The 19090-nt window shown below is 42.9% G+C and overlaps 1 protein-coding gene across 1 annotated transcript in view; it reads right to left on the bottom strand.

Moving 5' to 3' along the window:
- Positions 1 to 19090, bottom strand: part of MBD2 (methyl-CpG binding domain protein 2) — a 40806-nt gene that overhangs the window by 17223 nt on the left and 4493 nt on the right. Inside the window, exons 3-4 of the mRNA XM_070743545.1 lie at positions 5911 to 6001; positions 3397 to 3574 (exon numbers count right to left, since the gene is read on the bottom strand). Of these exons, the coding sequence (XP_070599646.1) occupies positions 3397 to 3574; positions 5911 to 6001 (269 nt within the window). The remainder of the gene's footprint in view (positions 1 to 3396; positions 3575 to 5910; positions 6002 to 19090) is intronic.

Below are 19090 nucleotides of genomic sequence, written 5' to 3'. Positions count from 1 at the left end.
TCGCTCTGTCCTCCTCCTCCTCTTCCTCCTCCTCCTCCCACCCAAATTCTGAGCTTTTATTTCTTTCCTAATGGGCATGCATTATTTACTTTTACATTGATTCCTATGGGAAAAATTGCTTCTACTTACAAACTTTTCTACTTAAGAATCTGGTCCTGGAACGAATTAAGTTCTTAAGTAGAGGTACCACTGTACAAGGATGAGGTAGAATGTCTCAACCTAAAATGGCAAACCTAGAATGCCTCGGCAGCTTAACACTTAATGATATCACACCTTGGACTTAGGGGAGGATTGTTGTTACTGGCTGCTACTGGGGCACTGTGCATGCAGCTTCAGTTGTCTCGTGTACATTTTCTATATAGATCCCGCTATATAGAATGCTGGTGAGGCCACATTTGGAATACTGTGTTCAGTTCTGGAGACCTCACCCACAAAACGATATTGACAAAACTGAACGGGTCCAAAGACGGGCTACAAGAATGGTGGAAGGTCTTAAGCATAAAACCTATCAGGAAAGACTTAATGAACTCAATCTGTATAGTCTGGAGGACAGAAGGAAAAGGGGGGACATGATCGAAAATTTAAATATATTAAAGGGTTAAATAAGGTCCAGGAGGGAAGTGTTTTTAATAGGAAAGTGAACACAAGAACAAGGGGACACAATCTGAAGTTAGTTGGGGGAAAGATCAAAAGCAACATGAGAAAATATTATTTTACTGAAAGAGTAGTAGATCCTTGGAACAAACTTCCAGCAGACGTGGTAGATAAATCCACAGTAACTGAATTTAAACATGCCTGGGATAAACATATATCCATCCTAAGATAAAATACAGAAAATAGTATAAGGGCAGACTAGATGGACCATGAGGTCTTTTTCTGCCGTCAGACTTCTATGTTTCTATGATTCTACATGCACATGTCCCCAGTGTATTTTTGCTTCCGGCCATGCGCAGGAATTAAAAACGTGTCCAAATCTCAAGAGGGGACACGTGAGAGAGAGAGAGATTTCTGTGATTTTTTTTCCCCTTCGTGCATGCGGAAGATGTTGGATAACCATTGGTCTGAAGTGGTGTAAGGTTTCCTGCCTATTGTCTACTTTTTATCATTACTTATCTAATGTTTTATATGTACAAATTATCACCCTATAATTGTTTGACAAATAAAATAAATAAAATAAAATAAAATAATAAAATAAAATAAAATAAAATAAACAGACCTATCTTTGCCGGCAGGCCTGGGGGCCATGAATTTGACATGTGTCATGGCCGAATTGTACTGAATGGCATGCATGTGTGTTGATTGGATTGTTTGAATTGTGGGTTTTAAACTGGAGTTTATACAGTGATACCTGTACTTAAGAACTTAATTTGTTCCGTGACCACGTTCTTAAGTAAGGTCAGTACTTCTCAAATAGTGGGATGCGCCCTCCTGGGAGGCACACGGCAATGCCAGGGAGGGCAAGTGACCCTGGAGAACATGCTTCTTTTGCTGCAGGGAGTAGGGTTCTTTTGCACCAAAAAATAGAGCATAGCACAGACCAGGAGATATGAAGTGCAGATAACAAACCCTTAAGAGACACCATGGAAAGAGATTTAACAGGGATGAAAAGAAAGGAGGAGAGAGATGGAGATAATGAGACAAATGTAAGTCTCCTGAAAGCTAAGAAGAGGAAATGTGACGAAGCGTATGTAGCGCTTGGCTTCACTGTGACTATGGTGGGAGACGAGGAAAGACCGGTATGTTTACTGTGTCTAAAAATGTTGGCAGCAGACAGCATGAAGCCAAATAAATTAAGGCATCACTTAAACACATTACACCCCAATCACGTGGATAAACCGTTTGAACGTTTTCAGCGAAAACATGCTGAATATTGTAAACAATCATTCTGTCGAAGAGTTGGGGTGTGTGGCAAAATGTTTACTTCTTCTTTCAAATAATTGAGAAGGACTGAGCTAGGTTGTGTTTCCATAAGACTCCTGAAGTTTTGCAAACCACACTTCTGATTGGGTCTATTTTGAGGGTGAATGAGCTGCCTGTTTACTTCCAAAATCATTTTTTTACCAGAGGCTATCTCTTTCCATATGAGATTGTAATTATTTTTTGTTTGTTTAAAGTCTGAGCGAAAATTCCTACCCTTTTCTTTCTTCGCCATGCGATGCTTTTAAAATATCCAACATTTGAGGGAGTGGGCGTTTTATTGCTCAGCTTCTGCCTAATAAACACCGCGGTTGTTTACCCAAAGCCCAGCACCTGACCATTTGGAAACCTCAAAGGCTAGTATTTAAACATGCACTTAAGAATAATCTCAACACTGAGATTAATAAATATCTGAAGCCCAGGTATCAATATTTTGAAAATAGAGAAAACGGGGCTACTATACAAGCTAACGAAATCGTGAGCACATTTCTTGCAGCAATTACCACGAGATCAGCAGGAAATCCATCACGGAGAGCAGTAATAAAAGATGATCTGAGTCTTAAAAGCTAGAGGTAAATGGAGCATTTAAAAAGAAAAATGCAAGCATAATCAAGTTGGACCTGGCGGTGCAAGATTGGGAATATGCCCTCCCATAACTCCTACGGCATGCTCTGTTGATTTACTTCTTTGTTTATGAGCCATCACCAAGTGAATGTTGTGTCAGCAAAAGCTGGGAAGGAAGGGAGGAAGGGAGGAAGGAAGGAAGGGAGGAAGGGAGGAAGGAAGGAGGGAGGGAGGAGGGGAAGGGGAGGAAGAAAGAGAGAAAAAGGGAGGGAGGGAGGGATGGAAGAAGGTGGCAGGAGGGAGGGGGAAGGAAGAAAAAGAGAGGAAGGAAGGGGAGGAGGGGGTAGAAAGAGGAAGGTGGCAGGAGGCAGGGAGAGAGAGAAAGAGAGGGAGGGAGGAAAGCAAGAGAGAGAGTTGGTGTGAGGAGATGAGGGAGAGAGGAGAGAGAGAGAAAAGGAGGGAGGGGGGAGGAAGGAAGGAGGGGGCAGAGAGAGGGAGGTGGCAGGTGGGAGGGAGGGAAAGGGACAGAGGGAGCAGGAGAGACGGAAGGAGTAAGTGAGTGAGCGAGAGAGAGAGAGAGAGAGAGAGAGATGCTGGGAGGGAAGGAAGGAGGAGGGAGAGAAGGAGTTGGCAGGAAGGATGGAAGATTTATTCTTCATTTTTAAAATAAAGATATCTACAGAAAACAGAGTACACTTTTCTGTACCACCACAAAGGTACCACCAGATATTCAGAATTTTTGAGGGACAGAGATTGGAAAGAACTAAAGAAACGGGCTAACCGGGATGAAATTTGGGATTATGGCTGGCTGGGGAATTCTGGGAGTTGAAATCCAACAACTTGCCCAGGTTGAATCTGCATGTCTCCAAAAAGAGCCCAGTGTGTTGCTAGGATCCCGGTCGGTGAAGGACTCACCTGATGTCTTCATCCGTAACAATGAAGGCTTTGCAGAGAGGCTGCGATGTGTTTAACCACACGGCTGGGTTTTTCTCTACGGCGGTCGAAAGTTGTCCCGTGATGGGCGCAGAACTCGTGTGCAATGCGCTGGCCACAGCCGACAAGAGGGTGTCATCGCTATTCCCGGGGCCCACTCCTAGAGAGGCGAATGCAAAATCGGCTCATTAAAACTCGGCATATTCAGAGAGCTGGATTTGCTATCAAAAATGCCAACTAAGATCTCTGTCCTCAAAGCTTAGCATAAAACTCAGTCTGTTAACAAGCAAATACTGCCAGTATGGATATAACACATATTTTTCAGTGTATAAGACACACCTTTTTCCTCCCTAAAGGAGGCTGATAATTTGGGTGTCTTATACTCTGAATGTAGCTTTTTTTTTCTCCAGCCCTAACTAGCTGCTAACGATCTTCCCAGATCTTATATTGCAGGCTCTTTCATTGTTTCTCTCTGCAAAGAATGTTTTCCAACCCCTAAGTCTTTGCAGGTTTTTTTTTTTTCATTGCTCTAACTTGCTCTGAATAAGTTTCTTTCCAGCCCTAACCAGGTGCTAAAAATGTTCCCAGCTCTTACTGGCTTGCAAGCTTTTTCATTGTTACTCTCTCCAAAGGATGTTTTCCAAGCCCTAAGTCTTTGCAGGTTTTTCCCCCCACTGGTCTAACTTGCTCCAAATGTTTCTTTCCAGCTCTAATCAGGTGTTAATGATGTTCCCAGCTCTTACCAGTTGCAAGTTCTTTCATTGTTACTTTCTGTGAAGAATGTTTTCCAAGCCCTAAGTCTTTGCAGGGATTTTTCATTGCTCTATTTGCTCCGAATGTTTCTTTCCAGGTGCTAATGATGTTCCCAGCTCTTACTGCTTTGCAAACTCTTTCATTGCTACTCTCTCCAAATAAAGTTTTTTTAAAGCCCTAACCAGGGGATAAAATTATGTGCTGGAAGCTGACCAGACTAAGGACGCTAGCCAAATGAATACCTGGTAAGCAGATTCTTTTCCCTTCAAGGATTCTATCTATCCAACCAGCTTTGCTGACTGGGGAATTCTGGGAATTGAAGTCCACCAGGCTTAAAGTTGCCAAGATTGAAGACCCCCTGCTGTAGATAGTCCTAACATTGTGAAGCCTAACATTTATGTTGCTAAGTGAGACAGTTCTTCAGTGACTTTTATCCCATTTTACGACCTTTCTTGTCACCGTTGTTAAATGAAATCTCTGCAGTTGTTAAAGAAGCCAGATTCAGTGAATCTGGCTTCCCACCTTAACTTTGCTTCAGGGGTGGGTTTCTCTTACCTTACCTACAGGTTCGGAAGTGCAAACATTACTACTATCTCTCGCATGCACATGTTACATCCGGATACTGACCAGTGACTGGGGAACCTTCTGCTGCACGAATCCCAGCGACCAGTTAGGTCCCACAGAGTGGATCTTCTCCGGGTCCCGTCAACTAAACAATGTCGCTTGGCGGGACCCAGGGGAAGAGCCTTCTCTGTGGCGGCCCCAACCTTCTGGAACCAACTCCCCCCAGAGATTAGAATTGCCCCCACCCTCCTTGCCTTTTGTAAGCTACTTAAAACCCACCTCTGCCATTAGGCATGGGGGAATTGAGATCCTCTTTCCCCCTAGGCCTTTACAATTCTATGCATGGTATGAATGTATGTATGTCTGGTTTTTATATTAATGGGTTTTTAATCGTTTTTAGTATTAGATTACTATTGTACACTGTTTTATTGTTGCTGTTAGCCGCTCCGAGTCTCTGGAGAGGGGCGGCATACAAATCCAATAAATAAATAAATAAATAAACCGTTTGCCCTCCTCTCTCGGCGGCTTCTCCCCCCCACCTGCTCTGCCATGCTGCCGCCCGCCACGCCATGCTGCGAGCGGCCCATCCAGCCCTTACCTTGCTCTGGTGACCTCCTGCAGGGGCGCTGAGAGCATACAAGCCGGGTGGCCCTGAGTTCCGGCCACGCAAACTGCTCGGTGCTCTCCTGCACCGCAGGCTTCTCTCTCTTCTGCGGAGCGAGAGAGCAGGTGCGTGGCTGGAGCTCAGGCAGACTGCTTTTGCCTGCTGCCGCTCTAGGTGTCGCAGCGAAATTCCAGATGCTGTGTATGCGCAGCAGCCGAAATTTCACCTACAGATGTTCTTTCAGCAGCAAAAGTTGCCAGTTTCTTTGCTTCTGCGCATGAGCAGAAGCAAAAAACCTGGTAATTTTTTACCAGAATCGCTCTGATTGCACGTGCAAAGCAAGGCTAAGTGCTCCGTTTCAGCTGCCGGAACGGCATTTCCAATCATTCCAGTTCATGCCCACCACTGGTTAGAACGGTGTTTTTCAAACTTGGCAACTTTTTAAGATGGGAGGACTTCAACTCCCAGCATTCCCCGGGCAGGATGTGCGAACAGACTTCCTGTGCTTCAATTCACGGATTTTACACCACTAAATCCATCTGCTCAAAGGGATTCCACTGAAACCTCGAAGTTACCTTGAAGGCCTTTAGGGAGCTCCATGGATTTTATGATTTGCTCACTGACATCTGATGCACTCAAGCCTTGAAGCCGCTTCTCCCAGAAAAGCTAAAAGAGATTTTTAAAAAAACCATGATTATTAATGGATACCGTAATCAGGGATGGGCTGCTGGGGGGCTTGCAGAGGTTCAGGAGAACCTCTAGCTAAGATTCTGTGCAAATCGGAGAACCTTCAAATAAATAAATTTGTTTGTTTGTTTGTTTGTTTGTTTGTTTGTTTGTTTGGTCGGTCATTCATTCATTCATTCATTCATTCATTCATTCATTCATTCATTCATTCATTCATTCGACTTCTATGCAGCCCAATCCTGAAGGACTTAGTACGGCTTACAACAATAATAAAAATACAATATAAATAGGCACAGAACGATAAGAAGTCGAACATTATCTATAGAGGTTTATGCATGGTTTGTTTGGTTTGTATGATTGTTTTTTATAAGGGTTTTTAAACTGTTTTTAAATATTGGATTTGTATTCATTGTATTGTTTTCATTGTTGTGAGCTGCTGGAGAGGGGCGGCATACAAATCTAATAAATCTAATACATATATAATATATCTAAAACTAAAACATTATCTAAAACTAAAACCCCGTAAAATGTTGTTTATGGGTGACCAAGGAGAGATTCAACCTGGAAATAAGGAAGAACTTCCTGACAGTCAGAGCGATCAACCAGTGGAACGGCCTGCCAGCGGATGTTGTGAACTTCATAACTCTGGACATTTTCAAGAGGAGATTGGACTGCCATTTGGCTGGGGTGCTTTAGGATTTCCTGCTTAAGCAGGGGGTTGGACTGGATGACCTGCAAGGTCCCTTTCAACTCTAATAAATAAATAAAAGATAACTGAAACTGCACACACAGCGATCGCTACTGGTGCGGCATCCTTTACCGTACCGGTAGCAACTCGCTACTAGTGCAGAAACTCAGAGAGGGTGAGAAACGGGCCTAATGGAAGTTCGGGAAGTGGGGAGTCGTGCATGCATGCATGGGGCCATGTGAGGCGCAAGTGGATTGCACACACTGCATTGCATTGCAGGCAACAACAATAAGGTTAGCCATCACTGGTATATGGTTTCTTGCCTAAATCAGGGCTTGGACTAGAAGACCTCCAAAGTCCCTTCCAACTCTTATTCAATTCTATTTTATTATTTAAACATTCCTAATTCACAGACCTATTTCTCTCTCTCTCTCTCCCCCCCCCCTCTTTCTCTCTCTTTCTTTCACTCTCCCACCTCTCTCTTTCTCTCACCCCCTTTCTCTTTCTTTCTCTCTCTCTCTCTCTTTCTCTCTCCCCCTCTCTCTCTCTTTATCTCTTTCTCTATCCCCCTCTCTCTTTCCCTCTCTCTCTTTCTCTCTCTCTCTCTCTTTCTCTCTCTCTCTTTCTCTCTCCCTCTCTCTCTTTCCCTCTCTCTTTCTTTCTCTCTCTTTCTCTCTCTTTCTCTCTCTCTCTCTCTCTCCCTCTCTTTCTTTCTCGCTCTCACTCTCTCCCCCCCGCCTCTCTCTCTCTGTATCTATCATAATTAATCATCCTCAGTGGTTACTTTCTGCTCCCTTTTCACACCCAAGCTAGCAGGCGCCCTTTTTAAAGCAGCCTGCACAGTGCAAAGCTAGATGGAATGGCAAATGCACATTTGTGTTTTACAGGTGGTTTGAAATGCCTCAAGCTTTAGCAGACCAGACAGGCCTGGCTAAGAATGGAATCACAACCAGCGTGGGAGGCAGCAAAAATAGAAAACCAACACAAACCTTCAATGCCTTTACGAAACTGCTATTTGCATGGCCAAAAATAAAATAAAAATTCTCACTGCCTCGATGGACATTACCACTCCCTCAAATAGCAGCTTCAAAGGTGGGGCCTTAGAACAAAGCATGGGGAACAACACACACACACACACATACACACACACACACACACACACACAAATGTATAACCTTTCCTTCTTGCTGCAAATCTGACATTCACCTCCAGTCAATGTAAATCATTAGGCTAATAAGGCAAAGATAGCGCTTTGTGCCCTATAGAGAGGGACCCTGGGGGTTTAAAAATCTGCAACAGGGTTGTCAGAGTGATGCCTGATAAGCCTGATGGGGACTGAAGTCTGGTGAGAGATGAGATGAGAATCTGGGTTTAATGGACTAAAGCAGGGGTGTCTAACTTCAGCAACTTAGAGGAGAGGAGAGGAGAACAGAGTTGGAAGGGACCTTGGAGGTCTTCTAGTCCAACCCCCTGCCTAGGCCCTGACATGTGCATGTGCCTGCCCGCATGGGATTTGGCTTCTGCCCATGTGCAGGAAGTGAAATCTCTCATGCGCCAGTGTCCATGCACAAGATTTCACATTCTGCGCATAAGCAGAAGCCAAATAAAGTAAGCTTCTACATTTAGGCAAGAAAAACAAAATGCACAGGTACAGTATATGTGGTACATTGCTCATCAGTAGTAACTGCGAGAGGGATCTTGGAGTCCTAGTGATCAACCATTTAAATATGAGCCAACAGTGTGCAGCAGCTGCCAAAAAAGCCAACACAGTTCTAGGCTGCATTAACAGAGGGATAGAATCAAGATCACGTGAAGTGTTAATACCACTTTATAAGGCTTTGGTAAGGCCACACTTGGAATACTGCATTCAGTTTCTGTCACCACAATGCAAAAAGGATGTTGAGACTCCAGAAAGAGTGAGGAGAAGAGCGACAAAGATGATCAGGGGATCCGAGGCTAAAACATATGAAGAACGATTGCAAGAACTGGGCATGGCTAGTTTAATGAAAAGAAGGACCAGGGGAGATATGATAGCAGTCTTCCAGTATCTCAGGGGTTGCCGCAAAGAAGGACTCAACCTCTTCTCAAAACCACCTGAGGATAGAACAAGGAGCAATGGGTGGAAACTAAACAAGGAGAGAATCAACTTAGAACTGAAGAGGAATTTCCTGACAGTGAGAACAATTAATCCGTGGAACAATTTGCCTCCAGAAGTTATGAATGTTCCAACAGTGGAAGTTTTTAAGCAGATGTTGGATAACCATCTGTCTGAAGGAGTGTAGAGTTTCCTGCCTAGGCAGGGGGTTGGACTAGAAGACGTCCAAGGTCCCTTTAAACGCTGTTGTTATTGTTATTGTTAAATGTTGCACCAATGGGCGCACCCACGCCGGTCACCAAGAGCCCACTGGGAGCGCCGGCGATGCGGAGCCCTTCACAGGTTGTAAGTCAAGGACTGCCTGTACATAATCCTGGGGGAAAAAATAAACCCGTTGTGGCTGCATTAAGGAATTGATTGCCCAGCGCTTGAAACAGCTACACATTTGCTAAAACGCCAGCAAAAAAAAAATAGTCAAACTTTAAGGAACAGCCAAAGCTCTATATTCCCGCGAGACCTTCTTCCAAATTGTTTTGAACTATATACAGCCCTAGTAATTATTCAGCCTGCATTAATTGCTCATTAGGAAAAGGACAATACGTTTCTAATCCCAGTACATTTAGCTGAAGCAGGAACACGAGCGATACTAGTATTTTCATTTGCCATTTGCATGATTACTGGAAGGACTTTATAAAATGCTCTCATTTGTTAGTTTTAAATCAATTTAGGATACAATTATGTCAAATGTTATGTGATCCCCGAAGGGCATGCCTGGATTGATAATGTGACGGATGAGATTTGTATGTTAATGTAATTGCTTGGCTGCAACGGCTCCCTGTGCAAATCATTAATACTTCATTGTCCAATTAACATCAATTTTAAGTCAATCATGATAGAAACCGCTTGGGTCACAAAGCTTCGTTCACTATTTACATATTTAGCACAACTTAATTACTTTGTTGCTGGTGTTCCTTTGTCTTAAAGATCAGTTGTTTGCTATTTCAAATTTAAAAAATAAAAATAAAAATGTTACCAGCAGGAAGAGGAAAAACAAATGAATTGTTTGCTTGCACAAGTTAGTTCTGTAGCAAAATCAGTTGCTTAAGTGGGAATGCCTGAAGTGACCTTAGAATAGGTTTTATTTATTCATTCATTCATTCATTCATTCATTCATTCATTTATTTATTTATTCTTTGTCCAATATACAATACGTATGGAAGAGAATAGACATTAAGTAATATATATGACGATAGAAAGTAAAAAGAAGAGAAGTAGATGGGAGGGAGAGAATATATATGATATATATATATATAGATAGATAGATAGATAGATAGATAGATAGATAGATAGATAGATAGATAGATAGATAGATAGATATAGATATAGATATAGATATAGATATAGATATAGATATAGATATAGATATAGATATAGATATAGATATAGATATAGATATATAGATAAGGAGAGAATATATATGACATATGAGATAAGGAAAGACAATTGGACAGGGGACGAAAGGCACACCAGTGCACTTATGTACGCCCCTTACTGGCCTCTTAGGAACCTGGAGAGGTCAATCGTGGAGAGTCTAAGGGAGAAGTGTTGGGGGTTGGGAGTTGACAATATTGAGTCCGGTAATGAGTTCCACACTTCGACAACTCGATTGTTAAAGTCATATTTTTTACAGTCAAGTTTGGAGCGGTTAATATTAAGTTTAATATTAAGGTTGGGATCTTATGCACCATATTTTATATTATATGCAGGGATCTTATGCACCATATTTTTTGGAGTATAAGACACATCTTTCCCCCCTAAAAGAGGCTGGAAATTTGCGTACATTTTACACTCTGAATGTAGCTTTTTTGAAACTTTTTTTCCAGCCCTAATGAGGTGCTAACAATCTTCCCAGTTGTTCCTAGCTTGTAGGCTTATTTTCATTGCTACCCCAAAGTAGTTTTTTCTCCAGCCACTCTGTCTTTGCAGGGTTGTTTTCATTGCTACTCCCTCCAAAGAAGATTTTTTTCAGCCCTAAAATGGTCATCAAATCATCAAAAAAGCACAAGAATGTTCTTTCTGCACCAACTCAGGAAGCTCAAACTGCCCAAGGAGCTACTGATACAGTTCTACAGAGGAATCATTGAGTCTGTCATCTGCACCTCTATAACTGTCTGGTTTGGTTCTGCAACCCGACAAGACCGACACAGACTTCAGAGGAAAATCAGAACTGCAGAAAAAACAATTGCGGCCAACCTGCCTTCCATTGAGGACCTGTATAATGCACGAGTCAAAAAGAGGGTGGTGAAAATATTTACAGACCCCTCGCATCCTTGACATAAATCTGTTTCAACTCCTACCCTCAAAACAGTCGCTACAGAGCATTGCACACCAAGACAACTAGACACAAGAACAGTTTTTCCCCGAACGCCATCGCTCTGCTAAACAAGTACAGTGATACCTCAAGATACGAACCCCTCGTCTTACGAACAACTCGTGATACGAACCCGGGGTTCAGAAAAATTTTGCCTCTTCTTACGAACTTTTTTCGAGTTACGAACCGGCGTTCGGAGACTGCTGGGAAGCCACGCGGCTGTTTTAAAAGGTGACAGCCGGGCGGCGGGGCTTCCCAGAAGCCTCCCGAACGCCGGTTCGTAACTCGAACAAAGTACGTAAGAAGAGGCAAAATTTTGCTGAACCCCGGGTTTGGTTCGGGAGGTTGCTGGGAAGCCCCCCAGGCCAGCTGCGACCTTTTGAAACACCCGCGCCGCTTCCCAGCTGTCTCCCGAAGTCGAACGCAGAAGTTCGGCTTTAGCGTCCGGCTTCAGGAGACAGCTGCGAAGCGGCGCGGGTGTTTTAAAAGGTCGCAGCCGGCCTGGGGGGGCTTCCCAGCAACCTCCCGAACCGAACCCGGGGTTCAGCAAAATTTTGCCTCTTCTTACGAACTTTGTTTGAGTTACGAACCTTTTAAAACAGCCGCGCAGCTTCCCAGCAGTCGCCGAAAGCCTTTTTTTTAGTTGCACAGATTAATTGACTTTACATTGTTTCCTATGGGAAACAATGTTTCGTCTTACGAACCTTTCGTCTTACGAACCTCCTCCTTGCACCAATTAAGTTCGTATCATGAGGTATTACTGTAATTCCCTCAATACTGTCAAACTATTTTCTAAGTCTGCACTACTATTACTACTAGTTTTTCTCATAATTCCTATTGCCCATCTCCTCCCATTTATGACTGTAACAAGTTGCTTGTATCCTTAAGATTTTTATTAATATTGATTGTTTCCTCATTGCTTATTTGACCCCTATGACAATCATTAAGTGTTGTACCACATGATTCTTGACAAATGTATCTTTTTCTTTTATGTACACTGAGAGCATATGCACAAAAGACACATTCCTTGTGTGTGCAATCACACTTGGCCAATAAAGAATTCTATTCTATTCTATTTCTATTTCTATTTCTATTTCTATTTCTATTCTATTCTATTTCTATTCTATTTCTATTCTGATTCTATTCTGATTCTATTCTGATTCTATTCGATTCTATTCTATTCGATTCGATTCGATTCGATTCGATTCTATTCGATTCTACTCCACTCCACTCCACTCCACTCCACTCCATTCCATTCCATTCCATTCTATTTATTTATTTATTGGATTTGTATGCCGCCCCTCTCCGCAGACTCGGGGCGGCTAACAACAGTAACAAAACAGCATGTAAATCCAATACTAAAACAGCTAAAAAACCAAACATACATACAAACAAACATACCATGCATAAATTGTAAAGGCCAAGGGGGAAAGAATATCTCAGTTCCCCCATACCTGATGGCAGAGGTGGGTTTTTAGGAGCTTACGAAAGGCGAGGAGGGTGGGGGCAATTTTAATCTCTGAGGGGAGTTGGTTCCAGAGGTTTTGGGCCGCCACAGAGAAGGCCCTTCCCCTGGGTCCCGCCAAACGACATTGTTTTCTTGACGAGACCCGGAGAAGGCCCACTCTGTGGGACCTAACCGGTCGCTGGGATTCGTGCGGCAGAAGGCGGTCTCGTAGATACCCTGGTCCGGTGCCATGAAGGGCTTTATAGGTGATGACCAACGCTTTGAATTGTGACCGGAAATTGATCGGCAACCAATGCAGACTGCAGAGTGTTGGTGTTACATGGGCATTTTTGGGAAAGCCCATGATTGCTCTCGCAGTTGCATTCTGCACGATCTGAAGTTTCTGAACCCCTTTCAAAGGCAGCCCCATGTAGAGAGCATTACAGTAGTCAAACCTCGAGGTGATGAGGGCATGAGTGACTGTGAGCAGTGACTCCCGGTCCAAATAGGGCCGCAACTGGTGCACCAGGTGAACCTGGGCAAATGCCCCCCTGGCCACAGCTGAAAAGATTTTTCTCTAATGTGAGCTGTGGATCGAGGAGGACGCCCAAGTTGCAGCATTACACATCCCTCTCTTTGAAAGTTATCTTTTGTTTTTCCCCAGCACCCCATTTTCACCATCTCTGCCCTGTTACCTCAACATTGGCTTCAACAACATCAGAACATTTTGGTCTCCTTTGCTAACAACTATCAAAAGGACGTCCTCTAAAATTAAGACTTGCTTGATAACGCTGCCCACTGAAAAAGAAACACTATATTTCACAATGAGCAGATTGGGTTGAGCTGACATTCAGCTGCCTCCTCTCAATTATAGAACTCATGTTTATGTCGTTCTATTCAAGCTGTATTTAAAAGCAATCATTTTCTTTCTGCGGGTTTTAAACGCAAGCTTTCCCAAGTGGGCTGGAGTGCTTTTAGATCTCAAGAGGATAAACAGACTAGTTCTAAAGATGTTTGGCTTTTCTCTCCCGCTGGTTATCCTCAGAAAGGAGTGGAATGGGAAAGGAAATAAAAGAGTTTTCAAATGCCCAGCATGTGCGTATTCAGGGATATATTTTTTTTTATCCTGGTAACGGATTGCTCAAGGATATAATTCTAAATTACCAGGAAATTGGCTGAAAACCAAATAACCTCATAGATAATAATTTTCATGTTTCCAAAGTGTCTGAAATAGGAGCATCTGTTGATTTGGAAGGCCCTGGTTCTCAACACTTTAAAGATGGACTTTAAAACTTCTCCAGAAGCTGACACAAATTGTAATTCTGTAGAAGAGGAGAGGTGTTGAATTGTTTCGCATTAGAGCAGACAATGTCATTTGGCAGGGCCTTGAGGAAGAGCCTTCTCTGTGGGGGCTCCGGCCCTCTGGAATCAGCTTCCCCCAGAGATTCATACTTCCCCCACCCTCCTCACCTTCCGCAAGAGTCTGAAGACTCATTTATGCCACCAGGCTTGGGCCCATTATATTCTAGCCCCCTGACCGACAACATGTAATGTATGCTGTGGGGTGAATAGGAATTATTGATTTTTAATGCTTTGGGTTTTTTAGTTGAATTAGTTAAATTAATTGGATTAGGGAGTTTATATTGTTTTTTATATGTTGTAAGCCACCCCAAGTCCTTGGAGCGGGGCTGCATATAAGTCCAATAAATAGGTGGGTGGGTGGGTGGGTGGGTGGATGGATGGATGGATAGATAGATGATAGATAGATAAGATAGATAAGATAGATAAGGATAGATGATAGATAGATGATAGATAGATAGATAGATAAGATAGATAGATAGATAGATAGATAGATAGATAGATAGATAAGATAGATAGATAAGATAGATAGTAGATAGATAGATAGATAGATAGATAGATAGATAGATGATAGATAGATAGATAGATAGATAGATAGATAGATAGATAGATAGATAGATAGATAGATAGATAGATCAAAGATAAAATCTCACTGGAGTCAAACTCAAGGTTTACCCCTGTGTGGAAACTCTATGCCACAGCATGGAGGTAGATGGCCTTTTCCCCCCTGAAAGATTTCATAATTTTTTGACTGGGGTATAGATAGTAGTCATTTAATGAATACGGCCATGAGATTGCGCAATTTATGCGCGGCTGCTACGGTTCCAGTCGCCACTATGGCGCTAGTCCTATGGATGCCACCATCTTTTTTTCTCCCAATTTTTCATTTTTTTTGCTTCGTGCGTATGTGCAAAAGCAAAAATAATAATCCCAATAAAGTGTTTACTGAACTGCATCCTAAATAGCTTGCAAATGCAAAAAAAAAATAAAAAATCCATCACCTCCTTCCTGCTTTTGATAGCCATAAAACGATTTTCTTATCAAAGCCTCTCTAACCATAAATTAATGCTCAAGGTTGGGTGCTATAACTGGAAGATGTGTTAATCCAAGTGATACGTTCATTTGGGAGAATACATTAAATTTGATGGCGGCTTTCAAGAAATGGTCTGAGATCCGTTCATTAAAATGGAATTAAAATGTAGTTGGAGCTGGGTCTTGGGTGACCAGATGCAAGGAAAATGAAGAGTCCCCTGCAAGTTTTTGAAGCCCTGGGCACATCCATCAGGAAATCAGAAGCTCTTGTCCTCATTCCCACCTGCCAATCCCAGATGGGAGCCCATGAAGAGGAACCAAACGGCATCTCATTGTGTGCAGGATGTCAGTTAACTGAAATAGTTTGGGCACAATCTGGGTGAGAAACGAGCTGCCTTACCCTTTTGTACAATTGCACATCCCAATAAATATTTCTAGGTTTGCATTACCGTATGCAAAAGTTATGCACACTGAGATTGGAGGCATATGGCCTATGCTTTTTAAGTACTCAGCAAAGCCCCTAGGAAAACATTATCATGCTGAGCCAAGCTGCCTAGCTTCAAAAAAAAAAAGGTGTAATTTGTATAATATTGAATATCCAGCCCTCAAGGCTTAATTCAGGCTTAGCTCTGCTGTGGAAGAACTTCGGGAGAAGAACAGATATTTGAATTAGGCTTTTTCACTGTTCAGAATATTCTTATACGGAGAGGGGCGGCATACAAATCCAATCAATCATTCATTCATTCATTCATTCATTCATTCACTCATTCATTCATTTATTTATTGGATTTGTATGCCGCCCCTCTCCGGAGACACGGGGCGGCTAACAGCAACAATAAAGCAGTGTACAATAGTAGTCTGATGCTAGAAACAATTAAAAACCCATTAATATAAAAAACCAAACATACATACATACATACCATGCATAGAATTGTAAAGGCCTAGGGGGAAGAGGGTCTCAATTCCCCCATGCCTGATGGCAGAGGTGGGTTTTAAGCAGCTTACGAAAGGCAAGGAGGGTGGGGGCAATTCTAATCTCGGGGGGGGAGTTGGTTCCAGAGGGCCGGGCCCACCACAGAGAAGGCTCTTCCCCTGGGTCCCGCCAAGCAATATTGTTTAGTTGACGGGACCCGGAGAAGACCCACTCTGTGGGACCTAACTGGTCGCTGGGATTCGTGCAGCAGAAGGCGGTCCCTGAGATAATTTGGTCCGGTGCCATGAAGGTGCCATTATAATCCAAGGGAGAGCTGTTTAACCTGAATGATGCTTCTTTTGGAGCATTTTTGTCCAATTCGTGGCTCCCAGTTCCATGTTCTCTTCATAGGCTGGTCTGAAAAGCTGGGGTACTCTTCCCCAAATGCATTGACAGCTATAGCTATAGTAATAATGCCTTTATGATTCTAGAACATGTAAAAGATCTATCCTGAATCTTGGTACGGAGCAATACTGGGACATGAAGGAGAAAGGCGCAGAGGTGGGCTTGAAAAATTTTAGCAAGAGGTTCCCTGCCAAGTTGCTGGGTTGCTATGGCCTAGTTGGCCTCCTGCTGGCATTTTACCCTAACCTGGGGGCAGCATTTTACCATACTCAGGCTCCGGAGGCTTTCCTTGAGCCTTCAGGAGGGTAAAAATGGTCTCCCCAGGCTCGGGAGGCCCTCTGGAGACAAGAAACGGGCCTGTATCCAACCTTCCCGAACTTCCGGTAGGCCCGTTTTTCGCCCTCCCTGAGTCTCTGGGCACATCATGCACTTAGCTGCATCTAAAATGGGACGCATCGGGATTCCTGGGAAGGTTGGGGTTTGTTTGTTTGTTGTTTGTTTGTTTGTTTGTTTGTTTGTTTGTGGTATGTATGTATGTATGTATGTATGTATTTATTTATTTATTTATTTATTTGAGTTGAAAGGGACCTTACAGGTCATCAAGTTCAACCCCCTGCCTAAGCAGGAAATCCTACAGCACCCCAGCCAAATGGCAGTCCAATCTCCTCTTGAAAATGTCCAAAGTTGGGAAGTCCACAACCTCCGCTGGCAGGCCGTTCCACTGGTTGATCGCTCTCACTGTCAGGAAATTCTTTCTTATCTCCAGGTTGAATCTTTCCTTGGTCAATTTCCAACTGTTGTTCCTCGTCCGGCCCTCTGGTGCCCTGGAAAACAGTGTGTCCCCCTCCTCTCCGTGGCAACCCCTTAAGTACCTGTATACAGCTATCATGTCCCCCCTAGCCCTTCTTTTTACTAGACTATCCTTCCCCAGTTCCAGCAACCTTTCCTCGTATGACCTGGTCTCTAGTCCCCTTATCATTTTAGTTGCTCTTTTCTGCACCCTCTCTAGAGTCTCTATATCTTTTTTGAAGTGTGGTGACCAGAACTGGATGCAATACTCCAGGTGCGGTCTGACCAGGGCCTTATAGAGTGGTATTATTACCTCTCTGGTCTTGGAGTGTATCCCCCTGTTCATGCAGCTTAGGATTGTGTTGGTTTTTTTAGCCGCTGCTGCACATTGCTGGCCCATGTTTAGCTGGTTATCCACTAAGACTCCAAGATCCCTTTCACAGTCACTCATGGTGAGTGTGGTTTCGCCTAATTTGTATTCATGTTTTGGGGTTTTTTTTTGCCTAGGTGCAGGTTAATGGGACCAGCTAGCAGTGGGATTTGGGGGTCCTCAAAACTGCACAGAATTCTAGCTAGAGGATCTCCTGAACCCCTGTGAAACCCCAGTAGCCCATCCCTGGAAAGGTGGATATTTATTAGCACAGAATGATTTCCAGTGAGTCTGTATCATTTTTTATTTCACTTGGCAGCTAAACCAATTTAAACGCTTTACAGAGTTGATAAAGGGTGGGATGAAATAATACAGAAGTTTATGCCAAGTGACGTTCTCTTGTAGGTTGAATATCTTCAACACATCTTAATGAATCTATTATTTTATTTATTTATTTATTTATTTTATTCTATTTTTATGCCGCCCTTCTCCTTAGACTCAGGGCGGCTTACAACATGTTAGCAATATCACTTTTTAACAGAGCTAGGCTATTGCCCCCACAATCCAGGTCCTCATTTTTCCCACCTTGGAAGGATGGAAGGCTGAGTCAACCTTGAGCCGGTGATGAGATTTGAACCGCTGACCTTCAGATCTACAGTCAGCTTCAGTGGCCTGCAGTACAGCACTCTACGTGCTGCGCCACCCCGGCTCCTTATATAGATTTATTGCATTTAAGGGCATCAATAAACCATACCAACATTGTCCAGTTGGCTGCAATGACTTTAAGAGCTGTTTTCCAGACTATCCTATGAAATTCTTTCAAATGGAAAAATAACAGGTACTCTTAACATCTCACATCTCTGCAGGGGAGTCAAGGTTAAGAAGCACAGCTTGAATGGTTCTTCTCTTCTGGTTGGTTTTCAATTCAATACCAGATCTGATTGGCCTCTTAACCACACCGACTTGAATCTCAGGGGGCTCTACCAACCAACTTGATGCCTCTTGCAGGTCAAAACTACTCTTAATCGTATTAAATTGAAATGGGTTGAAAGAAACCAAGTGCATTTTTCAGCAAAATAACCAATGAGAAGAAGAAGAAAACACAAGATCTTCAATTCTATAAGGATACACGCACTCCTTTGTTGTAGTAGGATGAATCATTGAAGACCCTAGCTTCATTCCTAATTACAACCACAGTTCATTCTTGACAAGAATATAAAAGATGAGCTGAATTCAAACTCATTTTCAACAGTGGTGTCCCTGAAGGCAGTGTTCCAGGACCAACATTCTTCATACTCTACATAAACGATATTTGTGATCATATTATAAGCAACTGTGTTCTATTTTCTGATGATGTTAAACTATGTAATACCACTGACAATGCTGATGCCCTTCAAAAAGACCATGACCCTGTAGCAGAATGGTCAAACAACTGGCAACTTCAAATCTCAACCAACAAATGCACTCTCTTACACATTGGCAACAAGAATCGGAATACAAAATAAAAAATTGGAGGAAACAAAGTTGTAGATGACCCTCACTCTGTCAAAGACCTTGGAGTACTCATATCCAATGACCTAAGCGCTAGATCCCACTGTA

Source organism: Erythrolamprus reginae, chromosome 2 (assembly GCF_031021105.1).
Source record: "Erythrolamprus reginae isolate rEryReg1 chromosome 2, rEryReg1.hap1, whole genome shotgun sequence".
Taxonomy (NCBI): Eukaryota; Metazoa; Chordata; class Lepidosauria; order Squamata; family Dipsadidae; genus Erythrolamprus; species Erythrolamprus reginae.
Note: the sequence above shows the minus strand (reverse complement) of the source record. Positions and strands in the feature narration are given on the sequence as shown.